General features: G+C 37.5%; 1 protein-coding gene across 1 annotated transcript in view; it reads left to right on the top strand.

Annotated features, from left to right (window-relative positions):
• Positions 1-21,442, top strand: part of PKHD1 (PKHD1 ciliary IPT domain containing fibrocystin/polyductin) — a gene marked incomplete at its 3' end in the record, with an annotated part of 433,165 nt that overhangs the window by 299,314 nt on the left and 112,409 nt on the right. Inside the window, exons 55-58 of the mRNA XM_082637162.1 lie at positions 1,188-1,275; positions 13,874-14,028; positions 15,380-15,532; positions 20,130-21,008. Of these exons, the coding sequence (XP_082493288.1) occupies positions 1,188-1,275; positions 13,874-14,028; positions 15,380-15,532; positions 20,130-21,008 (1,275 nt within the window). The remainder of the gene's footprint in view (positions 1-1,187; positions 1,276-13,873; positions 14,029-15,379; positions 15,533-20,129; positions 21,009-21,442) is intronic.

Genomic DNA, 21,442 nt, shown 5'->3' with positions numbered 1-21,442 from the left:
GCTTACTTAGCTAATAGTGATTAATTTTTTGATGATGATGATGATATTATTATTATGAAAGATTGATTCCAGGTCATGTCCTAAAAGTGGGAGTATTTTTTCCATTTCCACTAATCCTTATTTTAGTTTTATTATCTTCTGAATTTTTTCTGAATTAGAGTATGGTAAAATTATGTATGTTGACTTAAACACTTGGTTAGGTTCTAATTAACTGAGCTTTTTTAGTTCACATTGGATGAAAACCCAAGGCATATTATTTGTACCTTATTGGTTTTTACTTCCCTTATACATTTTCTGCTAAAATTTGTGAAATCTTTAGATTTCAACATTAGTGATTTGCAATAAAATGGGGGTGCACTAATCCAGGAGTATGAAGACAATCAGTCCATTTGGGTGCAGGAAGAAAATACTAGAACTTTTATTCAAACATGTATGAATATATTCGTTTGTATGAATGGTTATTTATCTACAAACAAATAGACATATGTTAGGTGTGCATGATCATAATTTTGTTACTGCTTGGGTTCATGCTCAAAACATGTTTAGACCACTAGAATATGGGGAATTTTGCTTCATGTGATTTTAAGTGGCAATAAAATGTGTAAAAGGAAAGACTTGAAGAAATAAAACTGGACTGCATCAAGCATGTCCCTGGTAAGACTTTAATTTATGAGTCTGAAATAAATTATATTTTGAACAAAGGAGCTAGAGATTTATCCTTTGATATCTGTAATACAAAAATATCTGAGGTCCAGCTATGGAAAACAAAGCTAATAGCAGCAAATCTCTTTCCTCAGGAAACAAAATTACCTTGCCTTTGGAAAGTCTACTGTGTAACAAAATATCAAAACCAGTTAACTTCCAACAGAATTGCAAATGGTTTGGAGTGACTTACTGGTAGAAATCTAACTAGTTAGCTGGGAATAGACCATTAGAGTGGTCTGTTTCTCAGCTCTTGGATTACTAGATGTGGTGTAGCATTCATTTCTCTATAGCTTTTGAGAGAATAAAAATGTTTCATAGCCAAGTGAGATGTTAAGTGTTCTTTTTCTGATAAGATGGACATCTTCATATATAGTTTCTATATCATGTATCTTGCACAATAAGCTCTCTAATGAGTTTTGCTTATGTGGCCTTAATTTCTTGGAAGGATTTTCCTATCTAACTGTTGCTCCTTTTATTTTCAGGGGTGTTTGGGAAAGTTCAGCTTCATAGTGCTTATCCTAAGAAATCCTGGACACATCTTGGGGCTGACATTGCCTCAGGCAATGAGAGGTAAGGAATGAGAGTAACTTAGGGATGTAGTTTTTGGTTTGGTTTGCTTCTGCTGGAGGTTTTGTTACAATATGAAATTAAATTTTAGATTAAGGATCATAATTCAAGGATGAATAAATAGAAAAATAAAAGGCTAAAAGGAATTTAAAATATTCTCTGTAACATAATGGAAGAAGAACAAAACAAGCTAAAGGCAGGGGGATATAATTTATTTAAGGAGTAAATTTTAGATCATACATGTTTTCTGCTGCCAATAAATCTTTAAAAATATGAATTCTATGAGATAATAGATGAAATATAAGGAGGGACCACAATGTCTGAATTGAAATGATAGCTGGTGAAGAGATAGATAGAAATGAAATAAGAGTGAGATGAAGCACATAAAGAATCTTACAGAAATTAAATTGCAGTAATAGAATTTAATAATGCATTGGAGGCAGTAAAGAATGAAATCACCACTGCGTCAAAGTGAGCAGGCAACATAAAGAAATTGATGGAGTCTACATGAATGAAGAAGACAAAATCAAGAGCTAAAAATAATAAAAGAGAATGTATTAGAAATAGAGAACAGAAAATACAAGCACATTTTGATAACTGCTCTTTTTAATGAGTCCAGAATAATGACAACACAAAGAATAACTAAAACTTAACTACAGTACACACAACAGACCTGGGATTATTTCTATTTAATTTGAATAGCATTGAGAATAATGATAGATACATATCCTCACAGTACAAGAAAAAAAAGTGAAAAAGTAAAAGAAAAACAAAAAGGGACATAAAGCTTGATAACATTAGAATTTTCTACAACATCAAATGTAGGAAGATAGCAGTGCAAAATCTATAAATGTTCAGGGGAAAAAAGATTATAAGCAAAGGCTTGGCTTGTAAACATAGACCCTGCTAAAATGCTGTTCACATGTGAATGCAAACAAAAGATTTCTTTTGCTTTGCAAGAACTGAAAAAAATTCAAAAATGTGTTATAATAAAGAGATTAAACTGAGGCTAAAATTTAAGAATACAAATAAAATTCAGGAATTGTATAAAGGTAGATAAAGCATAGATACCAAAGGCAAGCATTGGAATAAGTTAAATGTAATACTGTAACTATGGTTATTAAAATAAGAAATTCTAATTGCTCTTATAAAAGAAACTACATCAAATCTGAAAGTTAATGTATTAGTCAGGGTTCTGTTTCTATAAAATATATATAATAGTAGGTTATATGTGTATGTATGTGTATGTGTGTATATATATTATATACAGTATATATTATATATAAAGAGATATGTTTCAAGGAATTAGCTCATATGCTTAGGAGAGCTATAAGTTCAAAATTTTGTAGGGCAGGCTGGCACGGTGCAAAGACTTGAGCAAGATCTGATACTGTAATCTTGAAGTAGAATTTCTTCTTTTTCAGGGAAACTTCAATTTTGCTTTAAGGTCTTCCAACTGATTGATGAGGCCCACCCACATTATTGAGGGCCATATCATTCACTTAAAGTCACCTGATTGTAGATGTTAACCACATTTGCAAAATACCTTCACAACAACACTAAGCTTCCTGTTTGATCGAATACCTGGCTACTATAGCCTAGCCAAGTTGACAGATAAACTAACCATCACAGGTTATAATTCTCAAATAAAAATCTAGGTTTGAAATTGGGGACTATAGCCACAGGAAACTGGAGATGGAGCATAAGAGAGCCATAGGAAGTAAATATGTAAACATGAGTTAATTCTAACAGAATTTAAAATAGGACATATACCTTCCAAATCACCAGAGAGAAAAAAGAATGAAAGAAACTATAAAATAAAGGGTGAAATACAGAGAAGACCATGAAATAGTAAGAGAATTAAAACAATAAAAAGGTACAAAATGACAGTAAAAGTAAGAAAGTAAGAATAAATCTGCCAATTATAAAAAGAAAATATGCTTGTTAAAAATGACCCTATATAGAAAAAAATTAGTAATGAATAAAAATGTAATCATAACTTTTTTTTTTATCAGAGGAAAACAAACCAGTTCAGAAAAATGTTTAGTTAAATATTGGACGAAATGAATCCTTAAAATAAAAATAAAATGGAAGCAAGAACTTCAAAATTATTCACAAGAAAAGTAAAAAATCAAAATAAATACATTTTATATTAATAAAGACTTCAATCTTCAGTGAGATCCCAGTAGTAAAGAAAGTTTTATACCAGATAATATAATATAGAAATATATAAAGTAAATCTGTAAAAAATATGAGAGGAAATTAACAGAAACAAAAATGTAATTTTTTACCTCTTTCAGTTTTTAACCTTTAGATTAAAATTATAAAGAAAATATTAAGAAATATAACCAATATAATAAAGGCAATTTAATTTGTATATATGTATAATATATCTTTACTCAAATATATATAATTAAAAACCTTAATAGATTTTAATAAACAGAAATTATATATTGATACAAAATAATCACAATAAAATAAACATGGAGATTAAAACAAAATTTTGGCCAACAACCTTAATCTCTTGCAAGATGGAAGAAAAAAAAAGATAAACCTTCTCCTACATAACTTTTGTATCTAAGAGGAGATCAAACCTTTATCAATAGACTACTTGGAAAATAACAGTAATGAGAGTATTGTATGAGAGACGGCCATACGTGTCATCACATTAAATGCTTTCATTGTTGAATAAGAAAGTACAAAATAAACTAAGTTGTCAATGTAAGAAATCAGAAAGAAAATAGCCAACAAATCTAATGAAGTCAATCCGTACCTGATAAAGGCAGAAATTGATGAATTACAAAGTAGGAAATTAATAGACTTGATTTTTTTTTAGAGGTACTGGTTTAATCTCTAATAACTAACCATACAAGGAAAACAAAATGTAATTCAGAAATAGGGATTCAACTATAATAGATATCAAAGAGGTTAAAATTGTAATCTAAAAATGTGTATATCTATATAGTGTCATTCTGAAACTTAAAAATTATATATAGAAATATAAATGATTGGGACTTCCCTGGTGGTGCAGTGGTTAAGAATCCACCTGCCAATGCAGGGGACATGGGTTTGAGCCCTGGTCTGGAAAGATCCCACATGCCACGGAGCAACTAAGCCCATGCACCACAACTACTGAGCCTGTGTTCTAGAGCCCATGAGCCACAACTACTGAGCCCATGTGCCACAACTACTGAAGCCCGCATGCCTAGAACCCGTGCTCCACAACAAGAGAAGCCACCGCAATGAGAAGGCCATGCACCGCAATGAAGAGGAGCCCCCACTCACCGCAACTAGAGAAAGCCCACGCACAACAACAAAGACCCAATGCAGCCAAAAGTAAATAAATAAATGAATAAATCTTAAAAAAAGAAATATAACTGATCATAATTGGCTAAAGAAGAATAAAACTGAAAGAACCAATAACAGCAAGACATAAAGTTATCACAAATTTATTCCCAAGAATACATTTGACTCAAGTAAATTTATGTCATGTTTTTCTAGCCATTCATTTAGTCATCAGACATTTATTGTGTTGTACAATCTATTCCATAGCATAGGAAAATATGTGAAGCTTTCCAATTTGTTTTAGCAAGCAAGCATAAAGTAATTTATAAAACAGCTGCTAAAGGTAACTCAAAAAAAAGAAAACTGAGGCAACATCCAAGTCATATCCTAAATAAAACAGCAACAAATGAAATCCAGTAATTTATTTTTTTAAAAAAAGAGTATGATTTATTCAAGTAAAGAAGGATGGTTCAAAATGAAATAATTAATTAATATAATTTACCTAAACAAAATATATAAAGACTAAGAACGTGTTCAGTTTGATACAAAACAGAAATGCATTTAGTAAAATTCAGCTTGCATTTTTGGAATAAACAGTAAATTAAGACTATAAGGCTACTTTTTCTTCTAAAAATAGAACTACCATATGACCCAGCAATCCCACTACTAGGCATATACCCTGAGAAAACCATAATTCAAAAAGAGTCATGTACCAAAATGTTCATTGCAGCTCTATTTACAATAGCCAGGACATGGAAGCAGCCTAAGTGTCCATCAACAGATGAATGGATAAAGAAGATGTGGCACATATATACAATGGAATATTACTCAGCCATAACAAGAAACAAAATTGAGTTATTTGTAGTGAGGTGGATGGACCTAGAGTCTGTCATACAGAGTGAAGTAAGTCAGAAAGAGAAAAACAAATACCATATGCTAACACATATATATGGAATCTAAAAAAAAAAGAAAAAGGGTCATGAAGAACCTAGGGGTAAGACGGGAATAAAGACACAGACCTACTAGAGAATGGACTTGAGGATATGGGGAGGGGGAAGGGTAAGCTGGGACAAAGTGAGAGAGTGACATGGACATATATACAGTACCAAATGTAAAATAGATAGCTAGTGGGAAGCAGCCGCATAGCACAGGGAGATCAGCTCGGTGCTTTGTGACCACATAGAGGGGTGGGATAGGGAGGATGGGAGGGAGGGAGACCCAAGAGGGAAGAGATATGGGGACATATGTATATGTATAACTGATTCACTTTGTTATAAAGCAGAAACTAACACACCATTTTAAAGCAATTATACTCCAGTAAAGATGTTTAAAAAAAAAAGGAAATAAATAGGGTGGTATGATCCAAGATAGCAGGGGTTGGGGGGTATGAGGTGTACCCTTTTATATTGAATGGACAAGGAAGATCTTTCTGGAGAAGGGAAATTTAAGCTGAGATATGAATGGTAAGAGGGATCCTCCTGTTTGGTGAGAATGGGCAAGAGTTCTCAGTGAAGGACGGACATCCAGCTGTGTCTCTGAGGTGGCCTTTAGGGCTTGGGGAACAGAAAGGTGGTCACTCTAGCTGGACCAGAGTGAGCAGTAGGTAGAGTTGCATGACATGACAGATGCCAAGTCACATGGTACCTTGTTTAGGTGTGAGAAGTCAAAGGGAAAATCACTGAAAAGTTTTATGCAGGGGAATTGGTGGAGTCTGATTTAGGTTTTGAAAATCACTCTGGCTGCTATGTAGATGACGGATCATGGAGACAAGAGCAGAAGCTGGGTTATCAGGAGGTCAGTTGAGGTCAATAGTCATAATGGCTAGGGCTGGAGGGAGTGGAGATCGAGAGAAGAAATGATGCTGTCTGGACTTGCTCATGAATTGAATGTTGAGGTGAGGGGAGTCCTTCAGGTTTTTGATTGACCAACCTGGTGGGTGGTGGAAGCACGCACTGAGATAGGGAGACTGGGAGAGGAACGGGCTTGTCAGGGTGGATGATAGTAGGGATGTGCTCTGAGTTGGAGACACCAAGTAGAGATGTGAAGAAGGTAATTTAACACATAACTTAGGGCTCAGGGAGACAACGACAGGGAGTCATCCTGGAAGTGGATGATGTTATTGATAAGAAGACTATCAATGGGTAGAGGAGAAAACTGGAGCCTGGAAATGAGATTGGGGCCCATCTAATTTTTTAGAAGTGGATAGAGGAGGACCCAGCACAGGTGATTGAGAAACAGAGACCCAAGAGGTGATTCTGTGCTGGGAGAAAGAATGGAGAACACGAGGGACTTGAAAGAATGCCAGGATGGCTGACAAAGAGAGAATAGACCAAGCCATGATGACAGGGTTCCCAGGGGTAGTTACAGGTCAGGGTCATATTCATTGGTGATGTCAAGAATTTTAGTGTTTGGCCTCCTGCACATTGTGCAGCTGTTTTAGGTTTCTAAGGGGATAGTATGGGTGGGAGGTAGCACCGATAATCACATTTTTATATCTTAAAAAAATCTTTCTAGCTATAATGCAGACTATAGGAGGAGTCAAAAATGGATCTAGGGATATCACTTAGGAGGTACAAGCAAGAGATAGTGTAACTTGTGGTCAGGAGCTGAAGTAGCAATGGAGAGAAGTGGGCAGATGTATAGACAGGAGATAGGATCTCTTGGATGAATCGGGCGTGAGGTGCTTTCTTGGTTCTGGTTTACGTAGATGGATGGTGGCACCATTCACTAGAGGAGGACTAAATTTTTGGGAAATGGTTATGAGTTCAGATTTGGTCATGTTGAGTTTGAAGTGCTTTCCTGATCCCCAAAAGGATTTGTGAGGGAGGCATTCCCAACAGGGATCAATAAAAATCTTTCATTATTATCAGGTTAGCAAGCTGGAATTTGGCAGGAGCCATATGAATGGATTTTTCTTATAAGAATGTGTTAAAAACCTCATTCAGAATCTGAGCTACAGGCTATTTTGAAAGAAACTCAATTTTATTAATTAAAACTAGGATAGTAATTTACTAGCTGCCACTTACTGAGTTCTTATCATGTGGGCTCACCCTGTGTCAGGCATCTACCAAGCATTTTATATACATTATCTCACTTAAATCTCTGAGTGCTATAAGTTAGGTATTATTATCTTCATTTTACAGATATAAAAACTGAGGCTGGAGAAGGTAAGTAAAATTTCCAAGGTCATAAAGCTAGAATTCCTGAGGCTGAATTTTTACCACAGTTGGTCTGATTCCATTGTTTGTGTTCTACATACTGCAAATATTATAAACGAAATCATGTTAAAAACAAAATTATTTAGTATCAGTCCTGATGAGGAGTACTTTAATGAGTTTATATGAATGATATATAATTATCACAGTGTATTCATTTTATGGATAATTTCTTTTTTTAACCTTTTAAAAATTTGTAACATAATTTAAGACTCACAAGAAGTTGCAAAAATAGTACAGGGTTCCCATGTACCCTTGACTTGGCATTCCCTGGTGGTATCTTACATAACCATAGACTTTATCAAATCCAGCAAGTTGATATTAGTACAGTATTAACCGAACTACAGATCTTATTCAAACTGTTTCTTTAAACATTGATCTATAATCTTTGTTCCATCAAAAGCCAGTTTAGTAAGTCTTTCTAATATACTGTTATGGGGACAGATTTTACTTGGACCCCTTTATGAACTTTCACCAAGAATTCTTTCTACCAGAATTGTAGATCTGAATTTATTTGTATATAATGTATTTATTTTATGAAGTATGTTACAGTGAAATCTTCAGAGGAAAATTTTCATTCTATAAACTTAGACTTTATAAACTTTAACTTTATAAACTTAGGCTCATTTCTTATACTACCAACCAAAGTAAGCTTAGCCAGATATTTGAAAAAAAATTAGTTTCTTTTGTTATAAATTATTATATCATCTTCTCTCTAAATTACTCTTTGCTGTTGCTTGCTTCAGTTGACTTTTGGGGAGACTGATGAATAAAAATGTTGGATTTTTGGATTACAGATAAGTCAAAGGAGGTTATACCTAGATTAAAAGAAATTCGTTTTTTATCCATTACAAGTATGTATGTATCCATTAAGTATATTTTACTGTGAGTCTTTTTAGGAAGACCATGTGCTCTTTGAAGTTAAATGGTTACTTTATGAATCCTATGATAAAGTTTTCAGATTTTATCCTGGTCTGGGAAGATTTTAAACAGGACATGGTCCAATTTATATTTGAATCTGATTTATGCTGTGTGGACAATTGACTGTTGGGAGGACAAAGGTGGAAGCAGAGAGATTAACTGTTAAAACATTGCAATATGTGTCTTTTTGAATTGTGGTTTTCTCTGGGTATATGCCCAGTAGTGGGATTGCTGGGTCATATGGTAGTTCTATTTTTAGTTTTTTGAGGAACCTCCATACTGTTCTCCATAGTGGCTGTATCAATTTACATTCCCACCAGCAGTGCAAGAAGGTTCCCTTTTCTCCACACCCTCTCCAGTTGTTGTTTGTAGGTTTTCTGATGATGCCCATTCTAACTGGTGTGAGGTGATACCTCATTGTAGTTTTGATTTGCATTTCTCTAATAATTAGTGATGTTGAACAGCTTTTCATGTGCTTCTTGGCCATCTGTATGTCTTCTTTGGAGAAATGTCTATTTAGGTCTTCTGCCCATTTTTGGATTGGATTGTTTGTTTTTTTAATATTGAGCTGCATGAGCTGTTTATGTATTTTGGAGATTAATCCTTTGTCCGTTGATTTGTTTGCAAATATTTTCTCCCAATCTGAGGGTTGTCTTTTCATCTTGTTTATAGTTTCCTTTGCTGTGCAAAAGCTTTTAAGTTTCATTAGGTCCCATTTGTTTATTTTTGTTTTTATTTCCATTGCTGTAGGAGGTGGGTCAAAAAAGATCTTGCTGTGATTTATGTCAGAGTGTTCTTCCTATGTTTTCCTTTAAGAGTTTTATAGTGTCTGGTCTTACATTTATGTCTTTAATCCATTTTGAGTTTATTTTTGTGTATGGTGTTAGGGAGTGTTCTAATTTCATTCTTCTACATGTAGCTGTCCAGTTTTCCTAGTACCACTTATTGAAGAGACTGTCTTTTCTCCATTGTATATCCTTGCCTCCTTTGTCATAGATTAGTTGACCATAAGTGTGTGGGTTTAGCTCTGGGCTTTCTGTCCTGTTCCATTGATCTATATTTCTGTTTTTGTGCACTACCATATTGTCTTGATTACTGTAGCTTTGCCAATGTTCATTGCAGCACTATTTACAATAGCCAGGTCATGGAAACAACCTAAATGCCTATCGACAGACAAATGGATAAAGAAGATGTGGTACATATATACAGTGGAATATTACTCAGCCATTAAAAGGAACGAAATTGGGTCATTTGTAGAGATGTGGATGGACTTAGAGAATGTCATACAGAGTGAAGTAAGTCAGAAGGAGATAAACAAATATAGTAGATTAATGCATATATGTGGAATCTAGAAAAATGATACAGGTGGAACCAGTTTGCAAGGCTGAAACAGAGACACAGATGTAGAGAACAAACGTATGGACACCAAGGGTGGAAAGCAAGGGGGGCAGGTGGTGGTGGGATGAACTGGGAGATTGGGATTGACATATATACACTAATATCTATAAAACAGATAACTAATAAGAACCTGCTATATAATAAATAAATTAATTTAATTAAATTTAAAAAAACATTGCAATAGCATTGAAATATTTCAGATAACACATGCTGATGGCTTAGATTGGGGTAGGATGATGGAAGAGGAAAGAAGTGGTTAAATAGCTGTTGAAGAAGAGCCATCATGATTTGCTGGTGGGCTGGGCAAAAGGGAAGAGTTCAGAGGTCACTGACTTGAGCAGCTGGGTGAAGAGTGGTATAATTTAGTGAGAAGAGGACAACAGGGAAGAGTAGGCTTATGGGGAACCTTTCTCAAAGGCTCTCATTTTTTTCTTATTTCTTATCTCATTTACTTTTTAAAGAAAGTGTGTAAAGCCTTGGCCGGCCTCTTTGTCCTGATATTTTTCTGTTTCTTAAGTGGTTTATTAACTTATTCTGTTATTTATAAGAAAATAACTCTGACCTGAAGAATAAATCATTTCTCATCTCAACTTTTTCTAGGACCTAGGCTTTTAATTCGAAGGTTATCATTGATGATATCTATTTTATTATGTCCCATATCCAATCAATGATGGTATTCTACAGCTATACTTTGGTTTTTTTCCTGTTCTTTTTCATTATAGTTTATTACAAGATATTGAATGTAGTTCCCTGTGCTATACAGTAAATCCTTGTTGTTTATTTTATATATGGTAGTATGCATCTGTTAATCCCATGTTGCCAATTTATCCCACTCCCCTTCCCCTTTGGTAACCATAAGTTTGTTTTCTACATCTCTTTTGCAAATAAGTTCATTTGTATTATTTTTTAGATTTCACATATAAGTGATATCATATAATATTTGCCTTTCTCTAACTTCACTTAGTATAATAATCTCTAGACCCATCCATGTTGCTGCAAATGGCATTATTTCATTATTTTTTTATGGCTGAGTAATAGTCCATTGTGTATATATACCACACCTTCTTTATCCATTCATCTGTCAGTGAACACTTGGTTGTTTCCATGTCTTGGCTATTGTGAACAGTGCTGCTATGAACATTGGGGTGCATGTATCTTTTCAAATTAGAACTTTTGTCTTTTCCGGATATATGCCTGGGAGTGGGATTGCTGGATCATATGGTAACTCTATTTTTAGTTTTTAAGGAACCTCCATACTATTTTCCACAGTGGCTGCTCTATGGATACACTTTGTTTGGAATATTTCTTGTTTGTCTCCTTTCTGCTACATTCTCACTTTGGCACTTCCACGTGGTTCTCTATAACAGCTTCTGTACTGGCTTCCTAAATATTTGATATATGCAATTAGGGGGTCAAAAGTACCCTTGCATCTCCTCTTTACCTTTACACTTCCTACTGATCCTTAAAGATTCCATCACATCTCGTACAAGACATTCAATCTCCCCTCCAGCACACAATGATTTTCCCACTGTCTGAATCACTATTCCATGTGATTTTCTGATTTATAATTTTACTAAAAATATGCTTCTTAGTGACTGATACTGAACTGCTTCAGGTATGTATTTCCTGTTCTTCCAAGCAGCTTCGATAGGAGAGGAAAATATTGGGGTTTTTTTATTGATATGGTGTATTACTTAGCATCTAGTACACAACAGAACATAAAGAAGAGTTCTAATAAATGCCTGATACACTGGATTGATGTATCTTTTCTGGAAATCAGAACTTGTTGAGCCTGTTGACTCAATGGCATCTTGTCTAATAAATTAGAATCTTGAATTTAATTTCAAAAACTACTCTAATTTTTTGGCTTATTAATCAAACCTCATTATTATACTATAAAAATTTAGTTCAAATGTTAGAACATAGAGCTGGTGGCCTCATTCATTTATTAGCAGGAGTTCAGGATCACTTTTGTAGTCTCCAAAAGAAGGTGATTCCTTCTGGTCCAATGAACTAGTGGGTGCTAATCTCAGATTGGCTATTGTCTCCATGCTAGGAAAAGACATGTGAGTTAGGAAGGGAGAAGGGCAATAGATTTCTACAATGAAAATGAGCTTGGACTTTTAGGGCAGGCAGGTTTAAATACTTCTAATTATGCAATTAACTAAGTGTATAATTTTGGGTAAAGTATTCTCTGTGAGTCTCAGTTTCTTTTTCTATAATATGAGAATAACAATGCCTGGTTAATAGAGTAGTTATAAGGATTAAGTAAATTAATGTGGATAAAGAACTTAGCCCGGTTTCTGGCTCCAAGTCAGCTTCATGACGTGGTAGTTATCATAATTATTGTATTGTATTGTAAGAATCCTGATTCTTTCAGTCAAAAGTAAAAGTAAAAGCCACCCTTCTTCATCCGCTTGGGAGATTGCATCAGGCCCTCCCTCCACCTCTCCTGTTTCTATATTTCAACCTCATTTAGTTCTGCTGAAGAGGTTTCCACATTCTGTAGGGTGCACATGAACCCAGAGCTGCTGGCTCTTCCCAGCTTTACCACCAGAGAGGACATTTCTCTTTCCCCTTAGTTTCAATTCAAAAGTCCAGGTGACTACAGTTGATATCACTGTACTGTGTAATTTGCTAAGAGAGTAGAACTTAAGTGTTCTCACCCAACAAAAGAAAGGGGTGAATATGTGAGGTGACAGATGTATTAATTCGTTCAATGGGGGAAATCCTTTCACAATGGGTACGTATATCAAATCATCATATTCTACGCTTTAAATATCTTACAATTTTAGTTTTTGATTATACCTCATAAAGCTGGAAAAGGGGAAGGATTTTGACCAACGAAGACAGGTTGGATCCCTTGCTCACCCTTTGGTAAAAGGCTTGTGAGACTGCAATTCGCAGATCTCACTAGGACCACTTAGTGTGGTGGGTGAGGAGAGCGGTTCTCAGAAGAGATGTGGTGGATTTCCTGGAACAAAGGAGAAAGGAGGTCAGGTAGACAAACCTATGACAGCTATATATATTCACTGGAAAAGCTAGGCAGCAGGGAACGACTGAACAAAAACTTTATTAAATGTGAGTTAAAAAAACAAAAGTGAACAAAACCCTTATTACATACTGTGATGAAAGCACAATGCTTGGAACTTAGCACCCTCAGGGAATGCATACCTTTGTCCCTGCAACAACAGAGAGATGGGGAAGGGAAGCTCGAAATATCGTCACTTTTCAGATGAATATATGAAACTCAAAAGAGTTATGTGACCTCTCAAGGTCACACACACGCCACTAAGTGGAACCTCTAAGATTCACCCTGTATCTGCTTGACCACGAAGGTATGAGCCTTAATGCATGATGATTAATTGTCTGAAAATGGTATTAGAGGTCTTCAGAAAATTTGAGAAAAGATCCCTTCTGAAATACCTTTATTATTCAAACTGTTTCCCAATTGAGGAAGACGATTTCCATTTTAGGAAACCATATGTAGACGGCATATACTAAACTCTGGAACTTTTACTCTTTCTTGTTCCTTTGTCTGGTACTTCATGGCCACAGAATATCTTTGTTATCCCTGTATTGTATACATATCAGCCAGAAGATGAGCTCCATTGGCATTATTTTTTTTGCAAAGACCTTTTTTCTCTGTCTTGACTTGATATTTCTACTTCACTCTCCCTGGTGGGAATTGTTTTCAGTGGATTTCCTCTTCTCCCTGGAGTTTAGTAGGTCATCTGTGTTGTACTGCCAGTGTACCTGATTCCATCTTTATGCTGTTACAGAATTATAGTGGAGACCACAGTGGATTGGCGACCCCAAGACAAGATTGTCCTTAGTTCCTCTTCATATGAGCCTCACGAAGCAGAGGTCCTCACTGTGAAAGAAGTCAGGGGCCACCATGTTAGCATCCGTGAACGGCTCAGACACCGGCACATCGGTAAGGCTTTGGTTTGTTAGTTAAGGGAAGTGAATGAGCCAAGAAAAACGTGTTCAGCAACCTGGCTTGGGACCTTGGATCTAATTGGCGTTCAGAGGGGATGGATAATATTTTACTGCTGCCCTAGGCTCATCCTTAGAAGGCTTTATCTCCATCCCTTCATTAATTTTATTGCCTAATTAAAAAAAACTTTGATGTGAGGGAATTTTTAAACTTTTTATTTATAATGGCAAGCCTAGAAGCAAGCAGAAGGGTTAAGAACCTTGTTCAAGGTCACTGGGCATTTTCATGGCTAAGCCCGAATAAATCTCATGGGAGATGAGTTTCCAGTTCATTTCCTGGCATACTGAATCACACAGCCACTTAGAATGTGGTAGTTATTGTAAATAATGACTCCTTTTTCCATACTTAGGAATGTGTCCTTCCTGACATGAAGTTCATTTTATCAATTGACTACTACTATTGCCCCAAAATATAAATAAATAAATAAAAGCCAAATACCTTTTTCTTGAAAAAAAAAAGGACTGAATATTTTAATACAGTATACACACTTATAATATATTGCATATAAATAATAAATAAACATATTTCCCACTTCAGCCTAATAAATAAATTTAACCCAGGAACTATAGCTAATAAGTAAAAACATAGACATAAAGGGATTAGGGGATATCTTTCTTGTCTCTGATATGTGAGAGGGAAATACATGCTTTCAGCAGGACTGTATCTAAAGCTATTTCTAAATCATGGTTTTAAGGATGATTTTGTTTCTAAAGAGCAGCGGGGAAAAGAGACATCGTTAGCAATTCTTACCTATAATACGCAACGTACAATGCAAAGCGGGGTGGGCAGTGGAACAATCCAGCAAGACCGGGGAGGCTCCTTCTGGGAGTGATGAGTTCCAGACCCGCCAGGAGAGGGCGCTGCCGCTGCTGCTTCAGTCCTATCACTGCCTCAGTGGATCTGCGATTCCTCACTCAAAGAGGTTCAGGAACAATGCACAACCAAAGGCGGGAATCTCACGCTGAGGAATTGAAGGAAGGAGGCTGGGGACCCCACTAATTGGACCGGTCTGCCCTGACATCCCTGTCCCGGTACCCATAGTGATTGAGGAGAAATGAATTCTTGCTCAAACACGCTCACTCTGATCCCAATGAGAGACCAGCGAACGGGCTTTTCATTTCTCAGCTGACGTTTGTGGAGGACGCCCGAGGAAAAGCAGACCTTAATGTTGGGAGGACTTCCGCGGGGAAAGGAGTGTTTTCATTTGTCAGGTTCGCTGGGTCCCCAGCTGGCGATCTCCGAAATAGGTTTTAAAAAATTTTTCCTTTCCCAACTCCCGTTGCCCCAGGAAGTGTCCACGTCATGGAGGATGGCCGACACATTCGTTTGGCTTCAGAGGTTGGACTTCTGACCCGAAACATACAAATCCAGGGTGATACATCATGCGGGGGGAGACTGCTTGTGGGGTCCTTCAGGAAGTCCAGCGTGGAGGAATTTTCAGGTAACTGAAATTTTAAGTTACTAAGCACTACCAATTGGAGGCTGTGCATCTGGGACACTCAGAAATTCCAACGGTGGGAATTTGCATTTATAAAACAAAATATTTGAAATAGATGCTTCTCTGTGCTCTGAGAAGCTATGAATTTTCAGTCCTAATCTGTGCTTAGTTATCAGTGTGATGTTAAAATAATATACTAGCTATCAGCACACAGGCACATTTTTACCTCAAAAAAAAAAATATCTTCAGCAGATGTGAAATTTCCTCTGCTTTGAAATTATAGATGATTTAATGACCAATTGAATTTTATCTCTTTCCTGAATTTCTATTACTCTTTCCCAGTAGCATGCGCTATTTGATGGCAGGCCTCATCTCATGCTATAAATTAATAGTGTAAATTTAAATAAGAATGATTTCCATATTCTAGACTGCTTTAGGGATCAGTTAAATTTCTCTCATTTCTTTCAAGCTTTAGCTCTTCTGGAATGCTGCAAAGTTATTTGATTAGTACCTTTTTCTTAAATGTAGTTTCCTTAAAATTGATTCCCAAGTTGTCTCCTAGTCAAATAAAGCTCCATCTTAGAAAGTCACAGCTTACATGAATATAATAAAGGCTCTGAGAAAGCCTAGAGCAAAGGAGCTAACGGTTTCCCAAATATATTGAGCATGGAACACTTTTTGTGGGTATATCTGCTTTACCAGTATGGTAAAGAGCAATGTTTGGACCTTAAAACAAAAGTTCGAGGGCTTCCCTGGTGGCGCAGTGGTTGAGGGTCCGCCTGCCGATGCAGGGGACGCGGGTTCGTGCCCCGGTTCGGGAAGGTCCCACATGCCGCGGAGCGGCTGGGCCCGTGGGCCATGGCCACTGAGCCTGCGCGTCCGGAGCCTTTGCTCCGCAACGGAAGAGGCCACAACAGTGAGCGGCCCGCGTACCGCAAAAAAAAAAAAAAGTTCGGGATTTCTGGTTCATAGAACAAGTTCTCTCTCCATAAGCTCCAGCTCCGTCAGTTCTCAACAGAAGTGATTTTGCCCTTCCTTCCTGGCCAAAGGACATTTGACAATATCTGGAGCCATTTTTGCTTGTCACAGCTTTGGTGGAGCTTCTGGCATATAGGGGGTAGTTGCTCAACATTCTATAAGGCACAGGACAGCCTCCCACAAGAAAGGATTATCTGGTCCAAAATGTCAGTCGTGTTGAGGTGGAGGAACCCTGCTCTGGAAGGCTAGACAAAGGCTGAATCCCGGTTGTGGTTGTGTAAAACCAAACCTACCCTGCAGTTTATGAAGACAGAGAATTAGGGAGGGAGCGCAAGACAGCGCCCCCGTCCACGGTAACTGCAGTCCAGGCTGGAACCTGATCACCAGAGCAAGACAGAAGGCCGATTCTTACAGCTGAGCACCAAAGCCAGAGCCCAACCACCAGCAAAGCTGGCTCGGTCCTGAGCCTCTGACTTGCTGGTCAGGGCTCTTAAATCATCCCCGGGGAAGGGAAAGAGAATCTGTATTCGATGCTTCTTATGGACTAGGAACCACGATGGTTTTCATGCCTACTTTGTTTCATTTAATCTTAATATCTCTGTGAGAAAGACATTTTATCCTCATTTTTTTTTTTTTTTTTTTTTTTTTTTTTGCGGTACGCGGGCCTCCCACTGTTGTGGCCTCTCCCGTTGCGGAGCACAGGCTCCGGATGCGCAGGCTCAGTGGCCATGGCTCACGGGCCCAGCCGCTCCGCGGCATGTGGGATCTTCCCGGACCGGGGCACGAACCCGTGTCCCCTGCATCGGCAGGCGGACTCTCAACCACTGCGCCACCAGGGAAGCCCTATCCTCATTTTTATAGATGAGGAAACTGAGTCTATAATAAAATAGTCTACTAATTTATAAAACTCCATTATGAACTTCTGAACTTCTTGAGGGTAAGGTTGGGGCTTTCAGCCCTGGTTTTCTAATATGGTAACTGCTGAGTATTAGGTGCTTAATAAACGTGAGTGAATTAAATAAATGAAGAGTTAGAAAAGTCATCCAGCTCGCAAGTGGCAGAGGTAACATTCAAATTCAAGCCTGATTCTGAAGACCTTGTAACCTTTTAAGTTTATAATCACTTTAGATTTATAAAAAAGTTGCAAAGGTAGTATGGAGAGTTCCTGTATACCTTTCATCCAGTTTCCTTTTCTGTGAAAATCTGATAGAACTCTGATAAATTTGTCAAAACCCGTAAATTAACATTGGTGCATTAGTGTTAACTGACCTCAAGACATTATACAGATTCCACATGTTTTTCCACTAATGTCCTCTTTCTGTTCCAGAATCCAATCCAGGTTCCGACACTGTATTAAGAACCCTTGCGTTTTTCTGTAACATATTCCAGAGCCTAGATGAGGTACCATCTTCAGGTGTAGGTCAAGGGTGCCAGCTATGGTGTTGAATGGTTACAGGGCAGAAACGCAGGCCAGGACTTAACAATTCCCACTTTTAAATCAGAGACCTCTGTCATTCTCTTCCTTCTGACCAGAAATATCCAGCAAGTTGTGCTCAGAATTGTGATAAACAAAAGGAAAGATAAGAAAACAGTCGTGAACAAAATCATTGCTTAATTCTCCATCTGAATGCTCAAGACATCTTAAGTATTTACTATTGACTAGTTTTCAATCGTTGGTTAATATGCACACAAGTAAAAAGATCTTGTACAATTTAAAACTATGAATTATAACCATGCAAGTATGACGGAAAAAAAGAACACTAAGTAAAATGATAATGATGCATCGCCTTGACCAAGATTCTAGAACCACTTTCCATTCTACAAAATAAGCTTTTATGTGTGGACAAATAGCATGGTGTCCTTTGTGCCAGAGTTCTCGGAGGCAGGTCCCATGGCCCTTTCAGCTAGGTGCTGCTGGCGAGGGATGCTTTAAATTACATCAAAAAGTGTTATCACCAGAAAAATAGTTTTCAGATGTTTTATCATTCTGTGAATGTTTCCACACCACCTACCAGTGTCTCCTTAATCAGTGGCATTTGAGAAATCTAGGTACATTGGAATCCTGTTTGACCATCAAGAAAGACACACACACTTCATCTGTCCTTCTCACAATAGCTTGGTTCTTCTTGGCAGCTGATTTGCAAGGGGTCAGGTTTCTCATCTGTGAAAAGGGAGTAGGGAAAGTGGAGGATTAAGGCTTGACTATCTTTGTACTTTAAATACTAAAGTGACACAACTCTCTCCATTTTTAATGAGGGGAATAACTTTATAGTTTACCTTGGGCAGGACCTTTAAAAAAGAAGAAGAAGAAAGAAAAGAAGTAAGGGACAAAGCTGTGGCCTACCTAGCTAAGGACACGTGATATCTGTTGGCACAGGACTGTGTCCCAATCACTGGAATCTCAGTGCAAAGCTGTTCTGTTTATTCCATCACATCCCGCATGCTCCCCACTGACCCTGAATGGGGGTTAACAGTACAGCCTCTGCATCCATATGCCTGGGTCCAAGTCCTCGCATGCCACATAGCCCTTCTCTGCCTCAGTTTTCTTATCTGTAAAATGGGGATAACCGCACCTATCAAATACAGGATTTTTACAAAAATTAAGAACATATATATATATATATGTGTGTATATATATATATATATATATATATATATATATATATATGACACACATACACACACACACATATACAACAGTGCCTGGTATATAATGAGTGCTATATTAGAGTTAGGTGTTATATTTATTAATTCAACTCATTTCCCCCCTATATTCATGTTATTATCTATTTTACCAAGAGTATATACACTGACAAATTAGTGCTCATTATATTTTAAAATCCATCTAGTGACTGTATTTTATACTGTTTTAACAATATCTATTTTAAAAGTACAAATAAAATTCCCAATAAGGCTAAATAATTCACTATCCTCCCTTGACATAAAAAATGTAGAAAATCTTCTTATTGTGAAAAGGAAACAGGGATTATAGTGTGGCTAGAATAAAATACAGAAAAAAAATTTAGGGTCTTAAAGTCACTTAAAAATATGTTATCACCTGTATCATGTCTTCATCAAGAAGAATGTTATGTTTCTGGACATCCACTGAGCAGAAGTTTTGCACTTATACTCTTCTTTAAAAATGCTTAAAATATTGTATATAGTTGGCATTTCATTCATGCAATATCTTTGTGGGGATGGCTGTCGCCCTTTCACATGGGGTCCCTGAAAGGAGACATGACTTTGAGGTGAGTGGCCAGGAACCACATTCCCTTCATTCTTAGCCAGTTCCTTGACCCAGCCCTGCAGACAGGTGCCCAAAATCTTTAAGCTAGCTGTACCCATCCCCAAAGCCTATCTCCTTCTCCTGTCTTTCTTTCATCTCTGTCCATCCTATCACCAGACTCTTCAGAAAGCACAGGAAAATTTTCATGCAGTATTGTGATATTTTTAATGATTCAGATTTTGTTAGTGAGACTCAATGATGTAAAATATAGTGCTGGTGCTGAAAATAAACATATTTTAATGAAAAATCTGCATATCCCGATGCCATTGGATGGACCATCCTTCTGCCTTTTGTAGGGAAGAAGCAAGTACCTGATGACATGCATTTTGCTTGCAGGTATCCTTCAACTTTTCAATGTGGAAATTCAGAACTTTGGTTCGCCACTGTATTCCTCCATCGAGCTTACTGATGTGTCGGCAGGATCCTGGATAATATCTTGTACTCTGCACCAAAGCTGTGGTGGGGGCATTCGTGCAGCTGCCAGTCAGGGGATCGTTTTAAATGACAATGTAGTGTTTAACACAGCTGGCCATGGCATTGATTTGGAGGGTCAGGACTATTCTCTCTCTAATAACCTTGTGGTTCTGATGACACAGTCAGCCTGGTCTCCCGTTTGGGTGGCAGGAATCAAAGTGAATCAGGCAAAGGACATCCATCTCCATGGCAACGTTGTGGCAGGATCTGAGAGACTTGGCTTTCACATCCGAGGCTACAGGTGCTCCTCTCCTGAAGCTCTTTGGTCTGACAACGTGGCCCACTCAAGTCTTCACGGCCTTCATCTCTATAAGGAGACTGGACTTGACAACTGTACCAATATCTCTGGCTTCTTGGCTTTCAAGAACTTTGACTACGGTGCCATGCTCCATGTGGAGAATGGCCTGGAAATAGAGAACCTCACTCTGGTAGACAATACTGTTGGCCTTTTGGCAGTAGTTCATGTGTCTTCTGCTCCACAGTGTTCTAGTGAAAATCTACAGATTGTGGTTAGGAATTCAGTCATTGTGGCCACCAGCTCCTCTTTTGACTGCATTCAGGATAGAGCTAAGCCTCGTTCTGCCAATGTGACATCACCTGATCGAGCTCCGTCCAATCCCAGAGGGGGTCGAGTTGGTATTTTGTGGCCTGTGTTCACCTCGGAGCCAAATCGGTGGCCTCAGGAGGCATGGCACAAAGTGAGGAATGGCCATTTAATTTCAGGCATCATGAAACTTCAAGGTAGGATGTTTGGGTTTCCAAGCAATGTAGTGTCATACATCTGTGCATAGAAGCTTTAACAGCATTTTGAAATTATATCAACAGAAGCATACAGTGTAGACTGGTGCTTGCTGTCCAATTGACCATCTACTGAGCATTGATAACCACAATGGTAGCTTATAATGACAGTGAGTGATTTCTTTAAAAAGTCACTGCTCTATACTTGTTGAAGAGCTTTCACAGGGAAATATTTAATTCGATTATATGCCTAATCTCTTAGGTACGTGTTACTTTTCCTGTCATACAGAGGAGGAAATTGATACATGGAAGTTGTGCCTCAGTGAAGTTGTCAAGTAGTTGGTGGGGCAGCCAGGATTTACTTCAATTATACTACAACCTATGCAGAGAATCTTCTATCAGCTCTCTTTTGTACTATTGTACTCACTCCTCACTGG

This window comes from Mesoplodon mirus (genome assembly GCF_964341445.2).
Source record: "Mesoplodon mirus genome assembly, chromosome: 12".
Classification (NCBI taxonomy): domain Eukaryota; kingdom Metazoa; phylum Chordata; class Mammalia; order Artiodactyla; family Ziphiidae; genus Mesoplodon; species Mesoplodon mirus.
Note: the sequence above shows the minus strand (reverse complement) of the source record. Positions and strands in the feature narration are given on the sequence as shown.